The 19,869-nt window shown below is 37.8% G+C and overlaps 2 protein-coding genes across 2 annotated transcripts; both read right to left on the bottom strand.

Annotated features, from left to right (window-relative positions):
- Nucleotides 1-17: 17 nt before the first annotated feature.
- Nucleotides 18-2,250, bottom strand: LOC149229561 (malate dehydrogenase, mitochondrial-like). Its single transcript, XM_089381069.1, has 4 exons — nt 2,189-2,250; nt 1,942-2,011; nt 1,032-1,205; nt 18-194 (listed from the first exon to the last, which is right to left on the bottom strand). Exons 1-4 carry the CDS (start codon nt 2,248-2,250, stop codon nt 18-20), a joined length of 483 nt encoding a protein of 160 aa, XP_089237195.1.
- Nucleotides 1,068-7,949, bottom strand: LOC149229560 (uncharacterized). Its single transcript, XM_089381068.1, is given in 6 exon segments — nt 1,068-1,205; nt 2,845-3,462; nt 3,464-4,306; nt 4,309-5,862; nt 6,684-6,738; nt 6,859-7,949. Coding segments are annotated over 5 exon segments (4,158 nt in total). The 3' UTR covers nt 1,068-1,205; nt 2,845-2,847.
- Between the last annotated feature and the right edge of the window lie 11,920 nt (nt 7,950-19,869).

The following is a 19,869-nucleotide window of genomic DNA, read 5'->3' as shown; positions in this document are numbered from 1 at the left end:
CATAACAAGCCAGAATTTTAAACACCTTCAACAGGAACTCCTGCTTTTGAAGCATAGAACGTCTTTGCGCGGACAACATCAAGAGTAGTAACACCAAAGAGTTTCTTTTCATTATAGGTCCCTGCCTTCTTAAAAACCTCAGCAGCTATTGGTACAGTAGAATTTACAGGATTGCTGATCATATTTACAATTGCCTGCCATGGATATCAAGTCCTCAGCAATGCCATAAAAACCAATTCTAGATGATTTCTTGAATCCAAATATACCATTCCTGATAGAAGGAAAACATTATCCAGTACACTCTCCCCCCTCTCCATATCTCTATCTATATAATATGTAACAATATACTATACATACTTTACACACACACCAGTACATGAACAAAACAAATAATTGTGAAACATACTTCTTTATCTATTAACTTGCCACACTAATGGTAGTACATACTGATTGTATGTAATATATAATGTTATAGAGGATACCTCGTGATCAAGTGGATTTGTGCACAGTTAAATAGAAGACCAAGGATATTTTTTATATTGATATTCATATGCCAATTTTCTCAAAAGTCCAAAAGCTAAGTTACTAACTACAAGAGGAGAAACAAGAATAACAGGGCTTTAACAGTGGCTGCAAACTTGCATTGGACTACACAGCTAATTACTCTTAAGTTCATTTCAATTAGTATTTCCTTCTTATGGGCAAAAGTTAGCTGCAATTTGTCTAAATAAAGAGTCAATAATGAGTCAATCACCTATTCGTTTGACTCAAAGAAGTCTTCAAGCTTCGTTAACCTCTCCAGTAGAATTGATTATATACAAGAACAGTATGTAAATCTAGATCAACAACTTGCTTAAAGATTCTTGCAAATATGTATTTGTATATATTGCCATCTCTATAGATCTCAAACATACAAAGCCTTCGACAAAGCAACTTACAATGAACGTCATGCTTATTCCTATGAAATAGTCAATAAGAAAATCGCATGAAAACAAAAACTTCAAAGAAGATCATAAATCATGACAACTTACCTCTGGGCAGTATTTTGCAATTGCAGAGCAAAGAGATTTAACAATCCCTGCATTGATGTTGAAGAGATCATCACGGGTCATGCCAGGTTTTCGAGGCACACCAGCAGGAATGATCACAACATCTGCATTCTCCAATGCCGTGCCAAGTTGTTCCTCTCCCATATATCCTGCAACCTGCACCCAGGTCACACTGCTGTGAATTACTGACAAGGTCGTGACACAAGCATGATAAAATCAATATGGCAGTACCAAATTAAATGATAAATATGTAGACCAAAAAATAAGAAAAGAAATTATTATCGCAAAGTTCCAAAAGAAGTAAAACTTGTTATCCTTGTTCCATGACCCAAGCAATGGTATGTCCTCCTCATAGTGAACAAGAATAGGATTATTTGTATTCTATAGTAAAATCCACCTTTTGGCTTTTACCGAGGAGATAGAGCACCAAAAGCAATGATTATGCTCGTAGGAGATTGAAGACCTATACCAACCCACGTTTCAATAAGTCTTTGTTTTGAATACAAAGTGGCAGGAAGATAAAAATGTAAAAACATAAGCTAATTCACAGCAGAAACAAGACACAGGTAGAAAGAACAAATAATTTATGACAGGATCCCTGTTGATGAATCTAGTCAGCCATATGGTGATCAATTAGAGATCAATGCCTTTCATGATTTCATCGTCAAAAGAATGGACATTCTTATAACAAAACATTTTACCATCTCCCTAGCTTTATTCTTTGGCAGCCATGGCTTCCACCTCTACTCTTTGGTTTGTTCAGAATTTCAATTATTTCAGTGCTTATTGTGTGTCATCATGGTACTGTCATCATCTGCTGGCTGTTCTGTACAAGTCGTCACACTAGCAAATTATGAAGAGCCCTCTATCTACACCCTTTCCAACGTATCACATGCCCCAGAGTCCTCCGCTCTTCAATGAGGTTAGCAACTGTACTAGATGGCTTCATGGAAATAAGCTTCCTGCAGGTTTACATAGGACTGTGACAGCATTCTTGACATGACTTAATATGGCAAAGTTCCAACCACCTAATGCAGCGTTTCCAACTATGAGAACATGGAACTGTTAACTTCCCTTTGTGATGTTTCAAGTTTTACACTGTCAGAAAAGTAAATCTAGGCCAAAATTATAACATTTACCAGTCAAAATTTATATGAAATTCAATCTCAAAAGGTAGAGCCTTTTGTTTATTACCGTCCATATTACCTGAAAAAAGATAAACCATATTTGCATGCTGTAACTCTTTGTTCTGTGCAATAATATGTGAAGCAATTCTCCAACAACAAAAAAATCTGGAGGTCAATTTTCTGTCACATTAACAGTAGTGTCTCTATAATCTCTAATGGCAATGAGAGTTTAGCAACAGTAAACAGTATGGGAAGGAATGTCTCTTGGTCTAGATTTGAGGAAAATGATTACCAGCCCATCTGAACGAATACATTGATCAAGCATACACTTACCCTTCTTCAAGGGAGTATACATGCTGCATCACCACACTATTTGAAAGGCTTTAACCTTCTCTATTTGCCAACATTTTTACGATAGTCATACTGATAATCCTGTTAAACCATCACCAACACTGAAATTTGATAACAAGGAAAGAAACTGTTAAAACAGCAAACAGCAGAGAGATCCAGAAATAAAAGGATCCAGTCTTTTGAGAATCAATTTTGGTATGTAATTGTTTCACAGTAGAAGAAAAGACCAATAATCTTAAGGATAATCATATATTGTTCTCTATAGATGGAAACCCAGAATGCATCAAAGTGAGAAAAAATAAAAACATCCTCGTCACCTTTCAAAACTCATTTGGTAGATTGGAATATGTTAATGGATTTGGCTCACAACCGCTGGCCATCATCTCTTCAAAGATTGCATATGCACGATCCACTCTGCCTGCTATGCTAAACGTGCGAATTAGTGCATTGTAGGTAGCAACATTTGGTTCATAACCCCTAGAAAGGAGTTCTGCATATACCTCACCTGCTTCCTCCATCATACCAACCTTTCCAAGGTGACCTATCAAGGAATTGTAAGCAAACAAGTTTGGGATAGAACCACTGTTCTTCATTTCCTCAAAAACTTTAAATGCTTCCTCCAACTTTTCAGCTGTGCCCAGTCCATCAATGATGATATTATACACAATTGTATCAGGCTTCAAGCCACTAGACTTCAGTTCTACAAAGAAATGAAAAGCCTCATCTACCCTATCAACCATACAAAGACTGCCTATGAGAATAGTGTATGATTTTACATCAGGTTTTATGCCCTCTGCTACCATTCTCTCGAAAAGCTGACAAGCTTCATCTACATCCCCTACCTTCCCAAAGGCGTTCATGAGAATATTGTAAACTGCACAATTAGGCCTGCACCCGTTTTCAATCATTTCTTGAAAGAAGTGATTGGCCTCAGAATACTCTTCCTGCCTTACCAAGTCCATCAATAAGAGGACCATAAGTAGATGGGGAGAGAAGATATCCCCTCTTCACCATATGACCATACAAATCTATGGCTTCATCCACTCTACCGGCCATCACAAGACCTGATATGAGGGTGTTGTAGTTTACTGTATTCATCTTGCATCCTCTAGCACGCATCTCATCAAGAAGCTTGAAAGCATCATCCATCTTTCCAGCCTTTCCAAGAGCATCAAAGAAGGCGTTGTAAGTGTAAACATTTGGATTACAACCTGACTTCTTCATCTGTTTGAAAAGATCCCAGGCAATATGCATATGGTCGGCTTTACATAACCAATCAATAAGAGTATTGTAAGCAATAGTGTCAAGAGCAACGCCTCGATCTTTTGATTCTTCAAATACTCTGTGAGCGTCAAACACTCTTCCTGCTTTGCATAGGGATTTGATGAGAGAGCGTACCACATATATGTATTGACTACCACCCTTAGCCAACATTTCTTCATAGGTCAAGATTGCCTCATCCAACCTGCCCACTCTGCCCAGGCCATCAATTAGGGCTGCACAAGCAACATCATCGGGAAGCAGTCCCATCACATCATAGAACTCCTTGAACACTCTCAAAGCATAATCCATTTGCCCAGCTTTTGCAAGCCCTGGCAAAACAGTACCCATAGTTACAAGGTTTGGAGAAAATTTGTTTTTCATATCTTCAAAGAGCTGGCAAGCTTCATCAATTCTATTTGTTTTTATGAAACCATCAATTAGTATGTTGTAAGTTATCTCATCAGGGTAACACCCATTTTCTGTCATCTCTTGCATTATCTTGAAAGCCATATCTACTACTCTTTATTCTTACAGAGACCATTCAACATTGAATTGTGTGTAATAACATTTGGTGGGCATCCCTTTTCCCTCATTCGTTGAAATAGCTCTATTGCTTCCTTAACCTTGCCATCTTTGCCAAGCCCATCTACCAGAATATTATATGTTATAACAGTGGGGGGAAGATTCACCTGCTGCATTTTGTGAAACATCTCCCATGCCTCATCTGTTCTGTCTTCCTTGTAAAGAATATCAATCAAAGTATTGTTAGTGACAGTGTCTGGTTCACACCCACTTTCTATCATCTTCAAGGTCATCCCAATAGCTTCATCCACTTTTCCTGCCTTGGCATAGCAGCATATCATGATATTATACGTGATTACATCAGGGGACAGACCTGTCCGTTTCATTTCTTCAAAAAGTTCATTCACTTCTTTAATCCTTCCTACCCTCCCGAGGCTATCTATACAAACATTGAAGGAAACAACATTTGGAGAAATTCCTTTTTTCTTCATCTGCAGAAACACGTCATATGCTTCATCAGCCTCACCATTCTTTCCATGATAATCGATGAATAAGCTGTAGGTTAAAGATGTTGGATCACACCCTTTATTGTGCATAACCTGAAAAAACTTCTGTGCATCCTCCAACCTGTTATTCTTAAGAAGACCTCCAATCAACGAATTGTAAGTATACAGATTGGGAGAACTCCCTCTCTCCACCATTTCATCCAACACTGCAAGTGCCTCATCAGTATTTCCACCTGTGCATAGGGCGTTGATAATAGTAGTAAAGGTAACTACAGTTGGAGCACATCCATCAGCTATCATCTCCTTCCAAAGCTCCCATGCAGCATCGACAAGGCCACAATCCCCATATTTATCTATCAAAGTATTGTATGTGATAGAATCAGGACTACATTTGTTGCTTCTCATCTCTTTCAGTAATGCTGTCGCCTCATCCAATCTACCTGCATTACAGAGAGCATCCATTAATGTGGTGAACAACACAACATCCGGTTTGCAGCCCTCCTCCTTCATTTGTCTCCACAGGCCCCATGCTTCATCGACCTTGCCAGCTCTCCCGTGTATCTTTATGCAGAGTGTGAAGGTGTACACATTGGGTCTCAAGCCAAATTTTCGCATTTCAGCCAGAAGTCCCATCACTTGTCCTGTATCTCCCATTTCTCCGCAGGCACCCATTAGTACAGAATAACATTTTAGGCTTGGCAACAATCCTTCCGAAATCATCTTCCTGTACACCACCACGGCTTCTTTCCGAAATCCTGATTTGATTAGTAATCCTATAAGACCATTGTAAGCAAAGTCACTAAGCATAAGCCCAGATTTCTTCATCTTTTCCAGGGCTGAAGGAATTTGCTCCAAACCACCTGCTATTCCGAGGTTGCGGAGAATTATTAAATAGGTCTGGGAATTAAGCCTACAGCGTTGCTTTTGCATCAAATCTAAAACGCGTGCCATCTCCTTCACCATGCGGGCTCTTCCGAGGATTTCTAGCATGGTATTGTAGGAATATGTGGTATTGTAGGAACCTTGGCTATAATTGAAGCCCTCCTAATTTCTCCAATAGCAATTTTATGTTCTGCTAAAGCGATTTTGCCTAATTCCACATAAGAAATTTCACAGCCCCCATGCCCATCTTGAATCTTAGCATATATAGCTTGTCCTGTATTCTCTGAATAGGTGCAGATATTATTGTAGTTTATGAAGCTTAAATTTCCTTTTTAATTCAAGAACAAGTATGACCCTTCAGCGCACTACATCACCCATTAATCTGATAAAATATTCAAAACCTTCCTCTCTGTTTCTGCCACAGTATCTCCTCATTTGTCTTCAATAAAATTCATGAAGTTTTGGCATGAAGTAGAGACACTCTCATGCAGGGGTGATGTCTCCTTTGCAGCAGGGTAGTAGTCCACTGGTGTCACAAAAGGAACCAAATGGTGATAAATGTTTCTTTTATAATTTCTTAATTAAATATGAATTAAATATGAAAGGGGCGACATAAATCAGTTATAATTTTTTTTAATTGATGGTGACACCAACGTAAATGGTCTTTGCCCACTGGTTTAAAGGGCCTTGGAGAAGTCAAAGATACAGAGGTTGAGATACATGACTCAAGCAGAGCTCAGGTAGCAGTGATTGCAAACTTGACCAAACTTTTATGTAAATACAAACAAATGTTGTTTATATTATAACATTGGGAGGCTCCATATTTCTATCCTACAAAAATTTCCTCCAACAGCATGTAATATGAAACAGGTTTGGTTCAATTTCTAATATACCCAGTCTCATTATTCTCTGCCCTACCTTAATAGCATGCGGTTATGCCTCCCGGCCATTATACAGTCCAGCTAGACGGGAATGTTAATTACCTGTGGTCTTTTTACATCCTGGGTTAAGGTCAGAAAGCCAGATTCTGGAGCAAATCTGAAAACTGCAAATTAAACACTATGCATACAAAGTTCCAAGGAAGAAATTATGCACTGCTTGGGAGTGAAGCTTCTGGTGCGCCAAATCTGAAAACTGCAAATTAAACACTATGCATACGAAGTTCCAAGGGAGAAATTATGCACTGCCTGGGAGTGAAGCTTCGTGCGCCACGTGTCTTCAACAGAGGTGGGAGATATTGGCGCTGTGCTCAGCTGTTTGATGTTGGAAAGGTATCCTTCCTCTAATTCACCTGGACCATTTGAACTGCCAACACACAAATGTCTGATTTCCTCAAGCTCAGTAACAACTTGCTCCATGTGTGGTCTGTCATCTCTTTCTGACGCCAGGCATCTGAACGCTAATTCGGAAACGGCACATACCATGGCCTTCGCCTCATGGTTCTTTTCGATATTGAGCTGCGGATCCACAAGCTCATGCAAAGCCCCTTCTTGAATCTTAGCTATTGCCATGGTAGCAAGGTTGATTTCCCTGGTCTTCCGATTGGTGTCCACTGCTAATCTGGCAGAAATGATCTCCACCAAAACGACCCCGAAGCTGTACATATCGGATTTCTCTGTCAGCTGATAGCACTGATAATACACTGGATCAAGGTAGCCTGGTGTGCCCTGTGGAGAAGTGGTGACATGTGAGGCATCTACAGGCACAAGTCTGCAAAGCCCAAAATCAGCCACTTTGGCAATAAAATTTTCTCCCAAGAGAATGTTTGAGGATTTCACATCTCTGTGCAATATAGGCGGATGAACACTGTGAAGAAAAGCCAAGGCCTGCGCAGTTTGAACAGCAATATTAAAGCGAGTATTCCATGGTAATCCCTTGGGGTCTTTGCGATCGCCATGAAGATGATCAGCTAGGGTTCTGTTTGGGGAAAATTCGTATACGAGCAGCAGCTGTGGGCTGTGTGCAGGGGTGCAGCCATAAAGCCGGACAATGTGTGGATGATTCAAAGTCGAAAAAATCTTAACCTCATTGATGAACTGATCGAACTGATCGACCCTCTTGGAGTTATCATGAGAAAGTCTCTTTACCGCCACAGTTCTTCCGTCGCTAAGCTTACCCAGATAGACCGACCCGAGCCCTCCAACACCAATTTCGTTCTCCTCGTGGAAGCAATTTGTTGACTGGCGAAGTGCTTCGTAAGAGAATATTGGCAAATCGCCTGTCTCGCGCCCAAGCACACACGCTTCCATGTCCTTTCTCTCATATTTGCAGAAATTCCTAGAACTTTTTCTTTTTTTCAGACAATACCCTAATAACAGTACCGCTATTGCTACCAAAGCAATTCCTCCAGTGGAGCAACCTGTGGTGACACGAGCAGATAGATATGAATGTGATCCTGTGTCCAACGCCGAATAAAATAATGAAAAGAAAGATACAAATTCAGTACTAAATCACCGTGGAGATACCGAATACTAGGAAGAATTATATTTACCTATTACAATGGCGGGACGGTTTTATGACCTGCAACGCGGTCATAACAACTATTATGAGTAAAAGCAAAATCGAAGCAAAATCGATAGTTTTTGCAAAGAGGGGAAATACTTGACAATATAGGGAAACACATACACATATGTCCATGGGTTCAAGAGTGCAGAATGGAGGGAACATTTAAAACATTTTTATAGATTGTGATAATTTAAGCATTGGGTCTCGTAATCGAATTGGGAGAAGGGGTTCAGGAAAAGTAGCAATGCTATGGGTGGGCATATCTCTGTATGCGAGGTGCCATCGGGACAATAGCAAATAAACGTTTTAGTTGGTTCTGAAATGTTATAACCACATCTCCCGCCACTGTTCATACAAGCGCCACAGCTTCGGTTTCCCTTCGTGAGCAGTAATTTTGCTTGTATACCATTTTTATGGTCCCAAAGCTTTCTTTTAACGGTGTTGTTCTATTCACTGATCCACTAGAGAAATGATTACCATGAAATCAGGTAGGAGTTTTTTGTTCGTGAAGAACGGAGGCGGGAGATGGAATCACTAGAGAAGGTCTCATCTCTTATTCATTTCCCTTGAATTTACAGTCCATGCTTAGTGAGGGTTATTTGCTTTGCTGTAGCTTACATCTTGTTTTATTCTTTTCAAGAGGAAAATTTTCGGATTTCAAATTTGGAGAGACAAACTCTATTGGTTTCGGATTTCAAATTTGGAGAGACAAACTCTATTGGTTTTCTGTCTCCATCACCGATGGATCCACTGGCTGAGTAGTACCTAACAAGGTTTTCTTCAGGCTTATCACCTGCTTAGCTTTGTTTTTATTGTCTCTACGAATTTGCAAAATCTCTGCTTTTGTGATGGAGCACAACCAATACTTACTTACATAAACTCTTATGGTAGCCAATAAATCATTCAATGATACTTTGCAGTGAATCAAAAGGTAGCTTTTCTTTGAATGCCTTACCAATTGGAGATTTTGCCGAAAGCAATAGAAGACCTGGGACTTTTCTTGGCAACTAATTAAACGCAGCAGGCAATTTTGTTGGTGATACAGAAGTCGTGGATGATGAAAGAATCACATCATGTTGTGATGGGAAAGGACATGTTGCACAGGAAAGCAGACATCACAGCTGGATGGAAGTCGGATTCAAACACATTTAAAAGAATCAAAATACTTAGGGGGGGGGGGTGTACGCATGGGAGCTAAAGGCTATATGCAAGAAGAAATAGGCATAAATCAAATCGTTATACTGGACACTCCTCAATAAAGGATAATGTTAAAGTCATTATTAGTGATAGATCTCTAAATTTTCCCACTGGTTTAAAAGGCCTTGGAGAATTCAAAGATACAGAGGTTGAGATACATGCAGACAAAAATTGTAATATTTCATCAACCAATATTTCAAAGTCCACGCCCTTCAATAAGAATGGAATGCGAGAAGCACTTATGCATGAAAACCATTTGGGAACTGATTTAGGTGGGCTACAGAGGCAGGACACTCATAGGGATGCTACCATGTATCCACAATGAAGGAAATCATATTGGCATTAAGGTTGATATAAGTTTTGACAATATCCAAAGCCATCAGCATCCTAAAGAGGTCAATGTGGCTCAAGACGCAGTTCCAAGAAATGCTGCAGCATCGATGGTGGTTAGTGAAGAGACATATCAAACTTCATGCCAAGAAAATGATAAAGTGGGTATAGATAAATTTGTCCAGAATGCTATTGTATTGGAACCAAGTCTGAATAGGAGGTATGATGGTTGATTGAAGATGAGGAGAATGTACATGTTGAACAGGAAAATAGTCAACATCGTTCATCCACAACTGCAGTTGATGTTGGCAAACTGAACATATCAGGAACTAATTCATCTCATACACATGAGAAACCTGACTTTAATGAATGTGCCTGTAAGAAACATTCAATGTCTGAGAGGTTACTAGAAAGTACAAGTTTGGACAATACAAAGGAAACATCTTCATCACATTATAAGGATTTGCATACGAGGAGCAGAGCCAATTCTATGTATGAAGATAAAATTTTAGGGGTCACTGCTGTTAAGATAAAGACTGAAGAAGGATTACCCGCTAGCACCGAAGATCACAAATATTCAGGATGTAAAAGGAATGAAAATTCCTCTTTTGTACTAGAAAAGGAGGTTGAGAGTCAAGCGGGTGGCATATCTAGTTTCCAAAAAATGTCTATGCTTCCACAATCAAAAGTTACCATCTTATCTGGTATTATGAGTAGTAAATAGTAAATACCCAGGAGTTGCTCTTCCTTTGGAAATGGAGAAGAATTCAAACTTATCGGCTGCAGCAAAAAGAGCACATGAAGATATCATTTTGGAAGAGGCCAAATTGATCAAATTATTATAGAGGTTTATGGTTAAATGCTTTCAAAATTTTTAATAGATATTTAATATATTCGTTCTATAGGAGACTACTCTATCTCAGCATTGTTAGCTATGCCGTGAAATATTGTTTTAATGCCAAATTTGCCTGACATGCAGGCTATAGACTGAGAAAGAACACAGAATCTGCTAATTCAAAACCTTTTCTGGAGCCTCCACGAAGGAAATCTCATTGGGATTTTATTCTTGAGGAAACGTCTTGGATGGCTAATGATTTCATGCAGGTTCATGCAATGGCAATGATTTTGTGCTTTCTCTATTGATTTTTTGACTTTGTTTATAGCCAAATGTAAATACCTTCACAGTGTTGTGCAAATAACAACATTATTTATGTTTGTGTTATATTACTTTATATGTCTGCCTTTGTTCTATGCAGGAAAGGCTTTGGAATACCGCTGTAGCTTTTGAATTAAGTCGTTGGTAGCTTAAGGGACAGGTCATGGAAACTTTTTGGACAAAGGACCTGTACTAGAAGCAAAGAAAAAACAGCTGTTGTCATGAAGTTTTGGCATGAAGTAGAGACATTTCCACTGGTGTCACAAAAGGAACCAAATGGTGATAACTTTGTTCTGGATTGCATTATTCACTGAACTTTAGTGCAGGATCACATATATGGCTAAAGTTTTATCAATTATTTTATCCAGCTTTTGTTCAATCTAAATGTATGAAAAGGAAATCAAGATTGCAAACTTGACTGAACTTTTATGTAATTCACAATTTTTTTTCTATTAGCTTTTCTTCAATGAAAGGCATGAAAGGGAAATGAAGTAGGGTAGAGAAATAAATGTTGCTTTTATAATTTCTTAATTAAATATGAAGGGGCAGACATAAATCAGTTATATTTTTTTTTTAATTGATGGTGACACTTAATATGAACTTTTTCATCTAATTATAGGTCAAAAATATTGAGATTTTAATGCTACCAAAACTTTCACTGGACATGAGAAATAAGCATTTCTCTATGCATAACGCATACAAGGAAAATAATTCATTTACAATTGGGCTTACATAACTTACTGCAACAACGTTGGACATTTCTGAGAAATAAGCATTGCTCTATGCATAACACATACAGAGAAAATAATTGGTTTAGATTTGGGCTTACATAACTTACTGCAACAGTTTAGTTATTCATGCATTGATGTTGAATTGAAGTTGAATTGGGCCTTTTATTCCTGATTTAGTAGGTCACTACTTGGACCGTTCAGAAGTGATTTTTTGAAGTATGACTATTAATAGTTTAACCATATTACTGAACATTCACAAAAAAACCTTTCCAACTGCATAAAAAATAAAATCCTAAATTCCCAGAGTTTGATAACAGTAATTTACGTATCTTTGTCAAACTGTATGTAGCTTTCACACTAATGATCAAAAGACCTTTTGGGCCACCCCACAGACTGGGTAGTGATAGCTAAGGATGAAATCTGATCGTGGTGGGAGCTTAAGAGAGCCTGTAAAGGGAAAAGGAAAATCAGAAATCTGTGTGTGCCTATAATACCTTACTTGATATAACACACAAACACGATTGCAAGTTTTCTGCGTGGTGAGAATGATCAGCATGCTACACCGTCTTTTGGTACAAATTTGGTAAAATTTCTTCAAATATATGTAAGAATGATGTCATTGAGAATATTACAAACTGCAAATTCGGTATTCATGCATGATATGCAGAGGTAAGACTGTACTCTGAAGCTGAAAACCCACTTACCTGACCAAGAAGTAGCTCAACCAAGACACAACTCAACCCATGGACCAAATATCAATAGCAGAAGTATACTCAGTGGCTCCAAATATAAGCTCAAGAGCTCTATAATAAATGGAGAAAATGTATGATATATTTGCTTCACCTTTTACCTTATCAGAAGAGTATTAGCATATACATATATACATACATACAGAGAAATGAAGTTCTACATTAAATAGGCTCATGAATCAAACCTTAAATCCCAGGTCCCCTTAAAACATAACATAAAAATAAAAACTAATAAAGAAACAAAATTGCATAAAATTTTGACTTTTTCTTCTACGCAATTATTTATTATGCCATTGCCTTACGGCGTTTCCTTTGCAACATGTGGTGCAAATGCTAGTTATTGACAATCAGACAGCTCGTGATAGAAATCCCTCTTTTGGGGGGACGAGGTTCGGGAATGGAACATCATGTGATCGAAATTTTCAGTTGGTCAAATGTTAATTAAGTTATTATAAAATAGAGATATTTTTTATTTTATTTTTTTAAATAAATTTAATAATATTAGGAGATTTTTATCAAACTCTGGTTAGGGGTCAGACTAGTTTACAATGTATTTAAACATTGCAAATCTCGGTGTGTTTAAAAGGAAAGTGTTTTTTTTTTTTTTTTTTTTTTTCAGGGGTGTTAGTTATTTATGGAATATGTCATATTGTGGATATTTTGATTGATATTGGACCATTTTAGTTGTTTGTTATGTATGTCGAATAGTCCAATCCCAAGGAATCCTCGAAAGTGGTGAATCTTTGCAGAGAATCTTTAAAAGTGGTGAATATGATGTTAGGGTGTTTTTTAAAAGGGAGTGATAATTGAGATAGCTATATATTTTAAAAGAATATGTTTTTAGGGGTTATAAGAGTGCGAAGGACCATTTTCCATTCTAGGGAAAGGGAAGGGTTTATATTTAGGGATTAGGATAGTTTTTAATTTTTATTTCAAGGTAATAAGATCATTGAGGAAAGATATTATAAAAATATAATTGTTGATGGAGATTTATAATGATAATTAAATCTTTTTATAAAGGTATAAGGTAGGGTTAAAGAATGTTGTTATAAATAGTTTACAGGATAAATAAAGAGATAGAATTGTTTGAAAGAATGGAGTTATTTCATGCGCTTAGCGCAGTAAATAACAAGGTAGTTGGGTTAATGTAGCAAGTAAGTTAGATAAACGAGTATTTTAAAATAAAATCCGGTAAGTAAGGGTATTAATCCCATAAGAGTTCAGCCTTGAGCTAATAATGACATATTTTTGTAATATTAGAGGATTTAGATTATATTACTGCGAGAAAAAACGTGATTATAACATAGATGGATTGGTTTGGTCTATCGTTAGGGAGGTCAAAGCAATAGCACATAAACAAAATTTTCATATTGCTCGCATTCTTTCTGACCTGAGAGTCTGGGAATTTAAAGCAAAAACAAGGATATACATAGACAAAATTACATAAACTAAGAGACCAAAATACATTCTGAAACAAGTAGAAGAATAGAGACGGTATAGAGAGAGTTATCATTTTTCCTAGAGTTGCACTTGAGTTGTCATTCTACAGGGTGTTAAGTATGAGCTCGAGGGTGAGAGTCATCTCCTGTGGTTGATGGAGGCTGGGTAGTAGATAGAATTTGGTTGAGGTTGTCATCCATGTCATTCAGCATGTTCTCCATGTTGTTCATTTTGTCCAGGAGTTCTAACATCAAATAAGGAGCTCTTGTTAGGTGTCAACCCTGTCAGTAAGTACCCGGCCCATGAGTGTCTCAGTATGCCATTACAGGTTAATATTCTTAAGCGGAGGCCCTCGCCCTGGTGGAGTTTCTGTTATCATGAATATAATCTTGTGTTTCTCGCTCCACATGATGATTTGGCACGTATCTTCTAGCCTAGCGAACTTACCCTTTGATGTAAGCGATAGCTCACTACATGACCTCAAGAACGAGACGTTGATAATGGTCCACGATGGCTCCGGTGGAATCCTGAGCATGGGAGGCATGCAGGGAGGGAGGAGTAGGAGAGGGGAGTTGACTCGATCTGCCCCTATGTTCTGCCTCTGTGGAGATGGTGGTGCAACATCGAACCATGACTGAGTGAGAGGTAGGGGCGACAGAAAGTCGATTGAAAGGAGGAACAAGTCGATGGTGGGTAAAACTAAACTAGATAGAGGTTAACCTTTCTAACTGAAAGTGGGGGGGGGGTTAAAATTGTGAGGAGGCTCAGGTGAGGAAACCTGCAACAAAAATAAATCCAAGCATGGGGACAGAGAGACAAGATCCGAAATTCCAAATCGGAGCAAGAAGAGAGGTTGTGGAAAAGAACCAATCTTGAAGTGAGTTGCAAGGGGAGTAAAGGAGAAGACCAAACTTGATTGATAGAGATCCTTGTAAAGGAGAGGCATGGATGATAACCGAAAGTGGAGATCCTAAGGGGTTGATTGCAAGTGCAAACGTTGGGGATTACATGGCGCTTGCAAGCTAGAGTCATTGATAGAGTGTTGCAGGACCCCATGACCATATGCCCTATTTTAAAGGCTTCGAGAATTGGCTGTATTTTTCTCTTAATGATCCAACATGATATGCTTTGCTTCTTTAAATGACAGTGGTGTACTCACCTACACAAAACCATGAATGTGTGCTCGATTCGAAGAGTGTGAGATCTACGAAATGATAGTAGCCCACCTCCTTTCGTACAAATGCCTCTAATACCATAAATATCATCCTCTACTGAGAATTGTGATGGTGGTGGCAGATATGCCATGCAGGTCGCTAGGTGTGGGCATCTTTCCTCCCTCTCATATGATTACTATAGATCATGGTCAATCAGGAAAATTAATTTTGTGCACCCACCTTAGGGAACTTTGTCTTGTTCAACAATGTCCTAACATTCATGCTTCCATTGAGCAACAAAAATTTGTTCCCATAGAGATTCCATGACCTCTAAAGTGAAGTTGAGCCCTTCATTGGCAAGCATGTTTACCAACTTGTTGCCCTTTCTTAGTATGTGTTGGAAAGCGAGTGCATTGAAGTTTAGGAGTTGTTTTGTGATATTCTCTAGACTAGCCAAAAGTCTCCAACTCCTTTAGCTCGAGTAGCCCCGCCTACCACCATCTATTTGATCTCTGCAAAGAAATGTAGTAAGATCATTTCACAGACTAGGAAATTTGTTTTCCTTATGATTCACCCTCAGGACAAGAAGAAGATTGTGGCCACAAATTCCAAACATGGCTCCTCCGCACAGTAGTAGCAGATGGACAAGGTCATGGAGGAGTACAAGGACATTTTCACCTCACCTGCGGGGTTACCTCTCCATTGTCAGGTCAAGCACTCCATCGATCTGACCCCAAGCGCGTCATTCCCAATGGATCAATATATCGACATTGTGTTCTGGAGAAGAATGAGATCAAGAGACAAATTCAGGAGTTGTTGCAGAAAGGGCACATTAGGAAAAGCTCATCACCCTGTGGGAGTCTGATTGTATTGGTACATAAGAAGGATGGGACCTGGAGACTCTATATTGACTATCGGGTGCCAAACAAAATCATTGTCTATAATAGGTACCCAATCCCATGGATTGATGACCTTCTGGACCAGCTCAAGGGGGCCAAATATTCCAGCAATATTAAATTGAAGTTTGGTTAATTCTGATGTGTGGAAGACTGCCTTCAAATCCAAGGAGGGACTTTTCAAATGGTTGGTCATGCCTTTCAAGTTGACGAATGTTACTGCAACCTTCATGAAGTTGATGGATGACATCTTGTGACCCTTCACCAATGCATTTGTGGTGGTGTATTTAGATGACATCTTAATCTTCAACCAAAGTTGGGAATGAACAAGAGGTTAGTCATGATGATAATACATGGAATGAATACTTTGATACAATTGTTATACTTTGTGGGTGTTATAAATAAGTCCAGTTATAAATTAATGGACGATATAAGTACATCATATAGTCTAATCTCTAACCTTGGAAAAAATAATGCATGTATCAATTATTTTAGGTTGGCAATGGAATCAGAACAAATGAGGAGTTTAATCATTTTGATAGACCAATACAAATACCTGCATATGGACGTGGCCTATGCCGTACAATTAAATCATGCAAAAAGAAATGGGTGGAAGAGGATATGACAATGGAGTTTGTAAATGAAATAGAAAATCAACACAATGAACAAGAGGTTGGTCATGATGATACTACATGCATAGATGAATAATTTGAGACAATTGTTGTTTTTGGATGTTCCTAAGGTAGAAAATCTAAGAATATGAAATTAATGTGGCTTGTTTTTTAAACAATGTGTTCAAAAATAATATTTTTAATTTATTGTATACATGTATAATGTTGTTTTGTTGAGTAATTTATTGTGTATATCTTTGAAATGGATCCATGTTCTATACAGTAATTGCTATCTAACATTAAATAATGGTTGCATTTGATGATACACCTATTAATGATCAAGATCCAACTAGACCATTAAGAATTCAACGAGATGATCCAATTCATCCTTTAAACCATACTAGGAGAAGAAGAGAAGCATTGAAGAGAGCACTACCACGTGAAAAATTTGAGGAATTGATGAAATTAGCATACATTGATGACATGCCATCCACTACTCAGAGTAGAGATGTCGATGGAAGTGTAATGCATGAAGAATGATAGTAATACGTATCCAGAAGATGGTATTCAAACTAGTAATTGTTCACGAATCCATAAGATTGTAAGGTCATTCTCATTATCATAATCATTGTCATCATCATCACCATCATCCTTGTCATTGTTATTGCCATCATTACATTATCATCATAATCACCATTCATGCCATCATCATCATCATTATGGACATTGTTTGCAATTGTTCATAATTGTAGATGTTGTAAGAAATATCATCAACCCAAAAAATATGATCAGTGCTAGAAAAGGGTTGTTTAGGACACATTGATATACGTAAGAGAAATAACAACTCTATTTTTGACAGATGATCGATGATGATCATCATCACCACCATTATCATTGTCATTGTCATTTTTATCATCCCCATCATCATCATTAATGTAATTTCTATCGACATTGTTGTAATCATGCATCATCATCATTCATGCCATTATTGTTTTTGATGATGACCTAGATGAAAATGATGATCATGACACCAAAGATAATGCTTATGATTATGACAATGACAACATCTAAAATTGGGAAGATTCGCCAACGTAATTAGCATCGTCATCATCATAATCATTGCCATCATCATCATTGTCATTGTAACCACTATCGTCTTTATCATCATAATCACAATTCATGTCATCGCCATCATCTTCATTTTCATCATTGTCAATATTATTGACATTATCATCAATTGTTCATAATTGTCAATGCCATAAGGAATATCATCAATGCATAAAATATGATGAGTGTTGGAAAAGGGATGCAAAAGCGAAAATAGAAATGGGGGCAACAATAGAAGTAAAATTGAATGAAAAGTGGATACAACATAAGTAAATGCACAACAACATGAAAAACCTGACACAAAAGTGGATGCAAAAGTAGATGCAGTTGTCAATGAAAACTTGGATGCAACCATGAAGGCAAAAGTGGAAGTGAACATGGGTCCAATGGTAGGTGTAAAACTTGGCACAAATTGTGGCGAAACAAATGTGGATGCAACAACGGAAACAAAAGTATATGCAAAAATGGATGAAACAAAAGTGGATGCAAACGTGGAAGCAAATGTGGTTGCAATGGTAGGCGTAAGATATGGTGAAACAAAAGTGGATGTAACAATAGACAAAAAATATGCAAAATAAGATGCAAAAATGGATGTAAAAGTGGAAGCGGACATTGATGCAACAGGCAAAACAAAATTGGATGCAAAAAATGGATATAATGTAAGTAGATGCAAAAGTAGATACAAAATGAGATGCAAAACCCAATGCATAAACCTGATATAAAAGTGGATGCAAAAATAGATGCAATATTTGATGCAAAAGAGGATGTGAACATGGATGCAAAATTGGAAGCAAACGTGGATACAACAGTGAGTGCAAAACATGGTGCAAATTGTGGCATAACAAAAGTGGATGTAATGATAGATGCAAAAAAAAGAATCAAAGTATGATGCAAATGAAGATGTAAAAAGGGATGCAAAAAGTGAAATTTAAAATGGGTGCAACAGTGGATGTAAAATTGTGTGCAAAAGTGGATGCAATAGAAGTCGATGCAAAAGTAGATGCAAAACGAGACACAAAACCTGATGCAAATCCCGGTCCAAAATTGGATACAAAAAGGGATGCAAAAATAGATGTAGTAGTTGATGAAAACCTAGACGCAAATGAGGATGCAAACGTGGATGCAAAATTATAATCAAAAGTGGGTGCAAAAGGAGGTGCCAAACTAAGCGCTAATTGTGGCACAAAAATATTAGATGCAATAGTGGGTACAATAATAGATGCAAAAGAGGATGTAAATATGGATGCCAAACAAGAGGGAAAAGTGGATGCAACAAAAGTAGATGCAAAATTTTATGCAAAACTAGACACAAAACTCGATGTAAAACTTGGCGCAAAAGGGATGCACAAATGGATGAAAAAATGGATGCAAAAAATGATTTAAAAAAGGATGCAAAAGTCGATGCAAAAGTTGATGCAAGTGTAGGTGCAAAAAGTGGACGCAAATGAGGATGCAAAAGTATGTCAAACAAAATTAGGTGCCAAACTTGATGCAAAACTTGGAACAAAACCTGGTGTAAGGGATGACACAAAACTTGGCATAAAATTTGGTGCAAAACGTGGTGCAAAACCTATTGCAATACCTGGTGCTAAACTTGGTGTAAGATTTGGTGCAAAACTTGATGCAAATTTTGTGTCAAGTTTTGCACCATATTTGATAAATGGATGCAAATAGCACCAAAAATGGGCTCTAGATGCAAAAAAAGAAGTAAAAAGGGACGCTAATCGCTGGTTTTGTTGTAGTGTTCCAATGCTTTCCTACATTTCACATCTCAACACAGATTCTAGAATTTGTTGATTCAAATATGAAACATAATAGGGGTAACTAAAGAAGTTGGTAATTGTATCATGTTCTACTTTTATTTTAAGCTAAAGGGCCTATCCAATAGTAAGAACTCGTCTTAATTCCTCATCTTCAGATTCAAAATCTTCCTTTGGAAAAGGTTTCTTATGACCAGATGGCTTCAACGACAATCTAGGTTCTGTAGGAGGGTGTAAAAAAGGGTTTCTAGTAACCTACAAATTTGAGATAACCATATTCCCAGGACGACACACAATGTAAGTGTCTTCCGTTGCCAACCACAGTCTTCCTAGAATCAAGGGCTGGCCACTAGCTGGGGACTACATTTGCAGCACTAGGAAATCCACAAGGTAATGCCATGAATAAACTGAGATTGTAATATCTTCTAATTTCCCTACTGGTTTGACTGTAGGTCTATCTTTCAATTATAATGCAGTAGGTGTATGTTTCAGGTTTCGAAGACCCAATATATGCATAGCTTCAGCTGTAATGA

The sequence above is a fragment of the Pinus tabuliformis genome, chromosome J (genome assembly GCF_031772625.1).
Source record: "Pinus tabuliformis cultivar Carrire ecotype Pingquan chromosome J, CPIR1, whole genome shotgun sequence".
Taxonomy (NCBI): domain Eukaryota; kingdom Viridiplantae; phylum Streptophyta; class Pinopsida; order Pinales; family Pinaceae; genus Pinus; species Pinus tabuliformis.
This window is presented reverse-complemented; position numbering and strand designations above follow the sequence as displayed.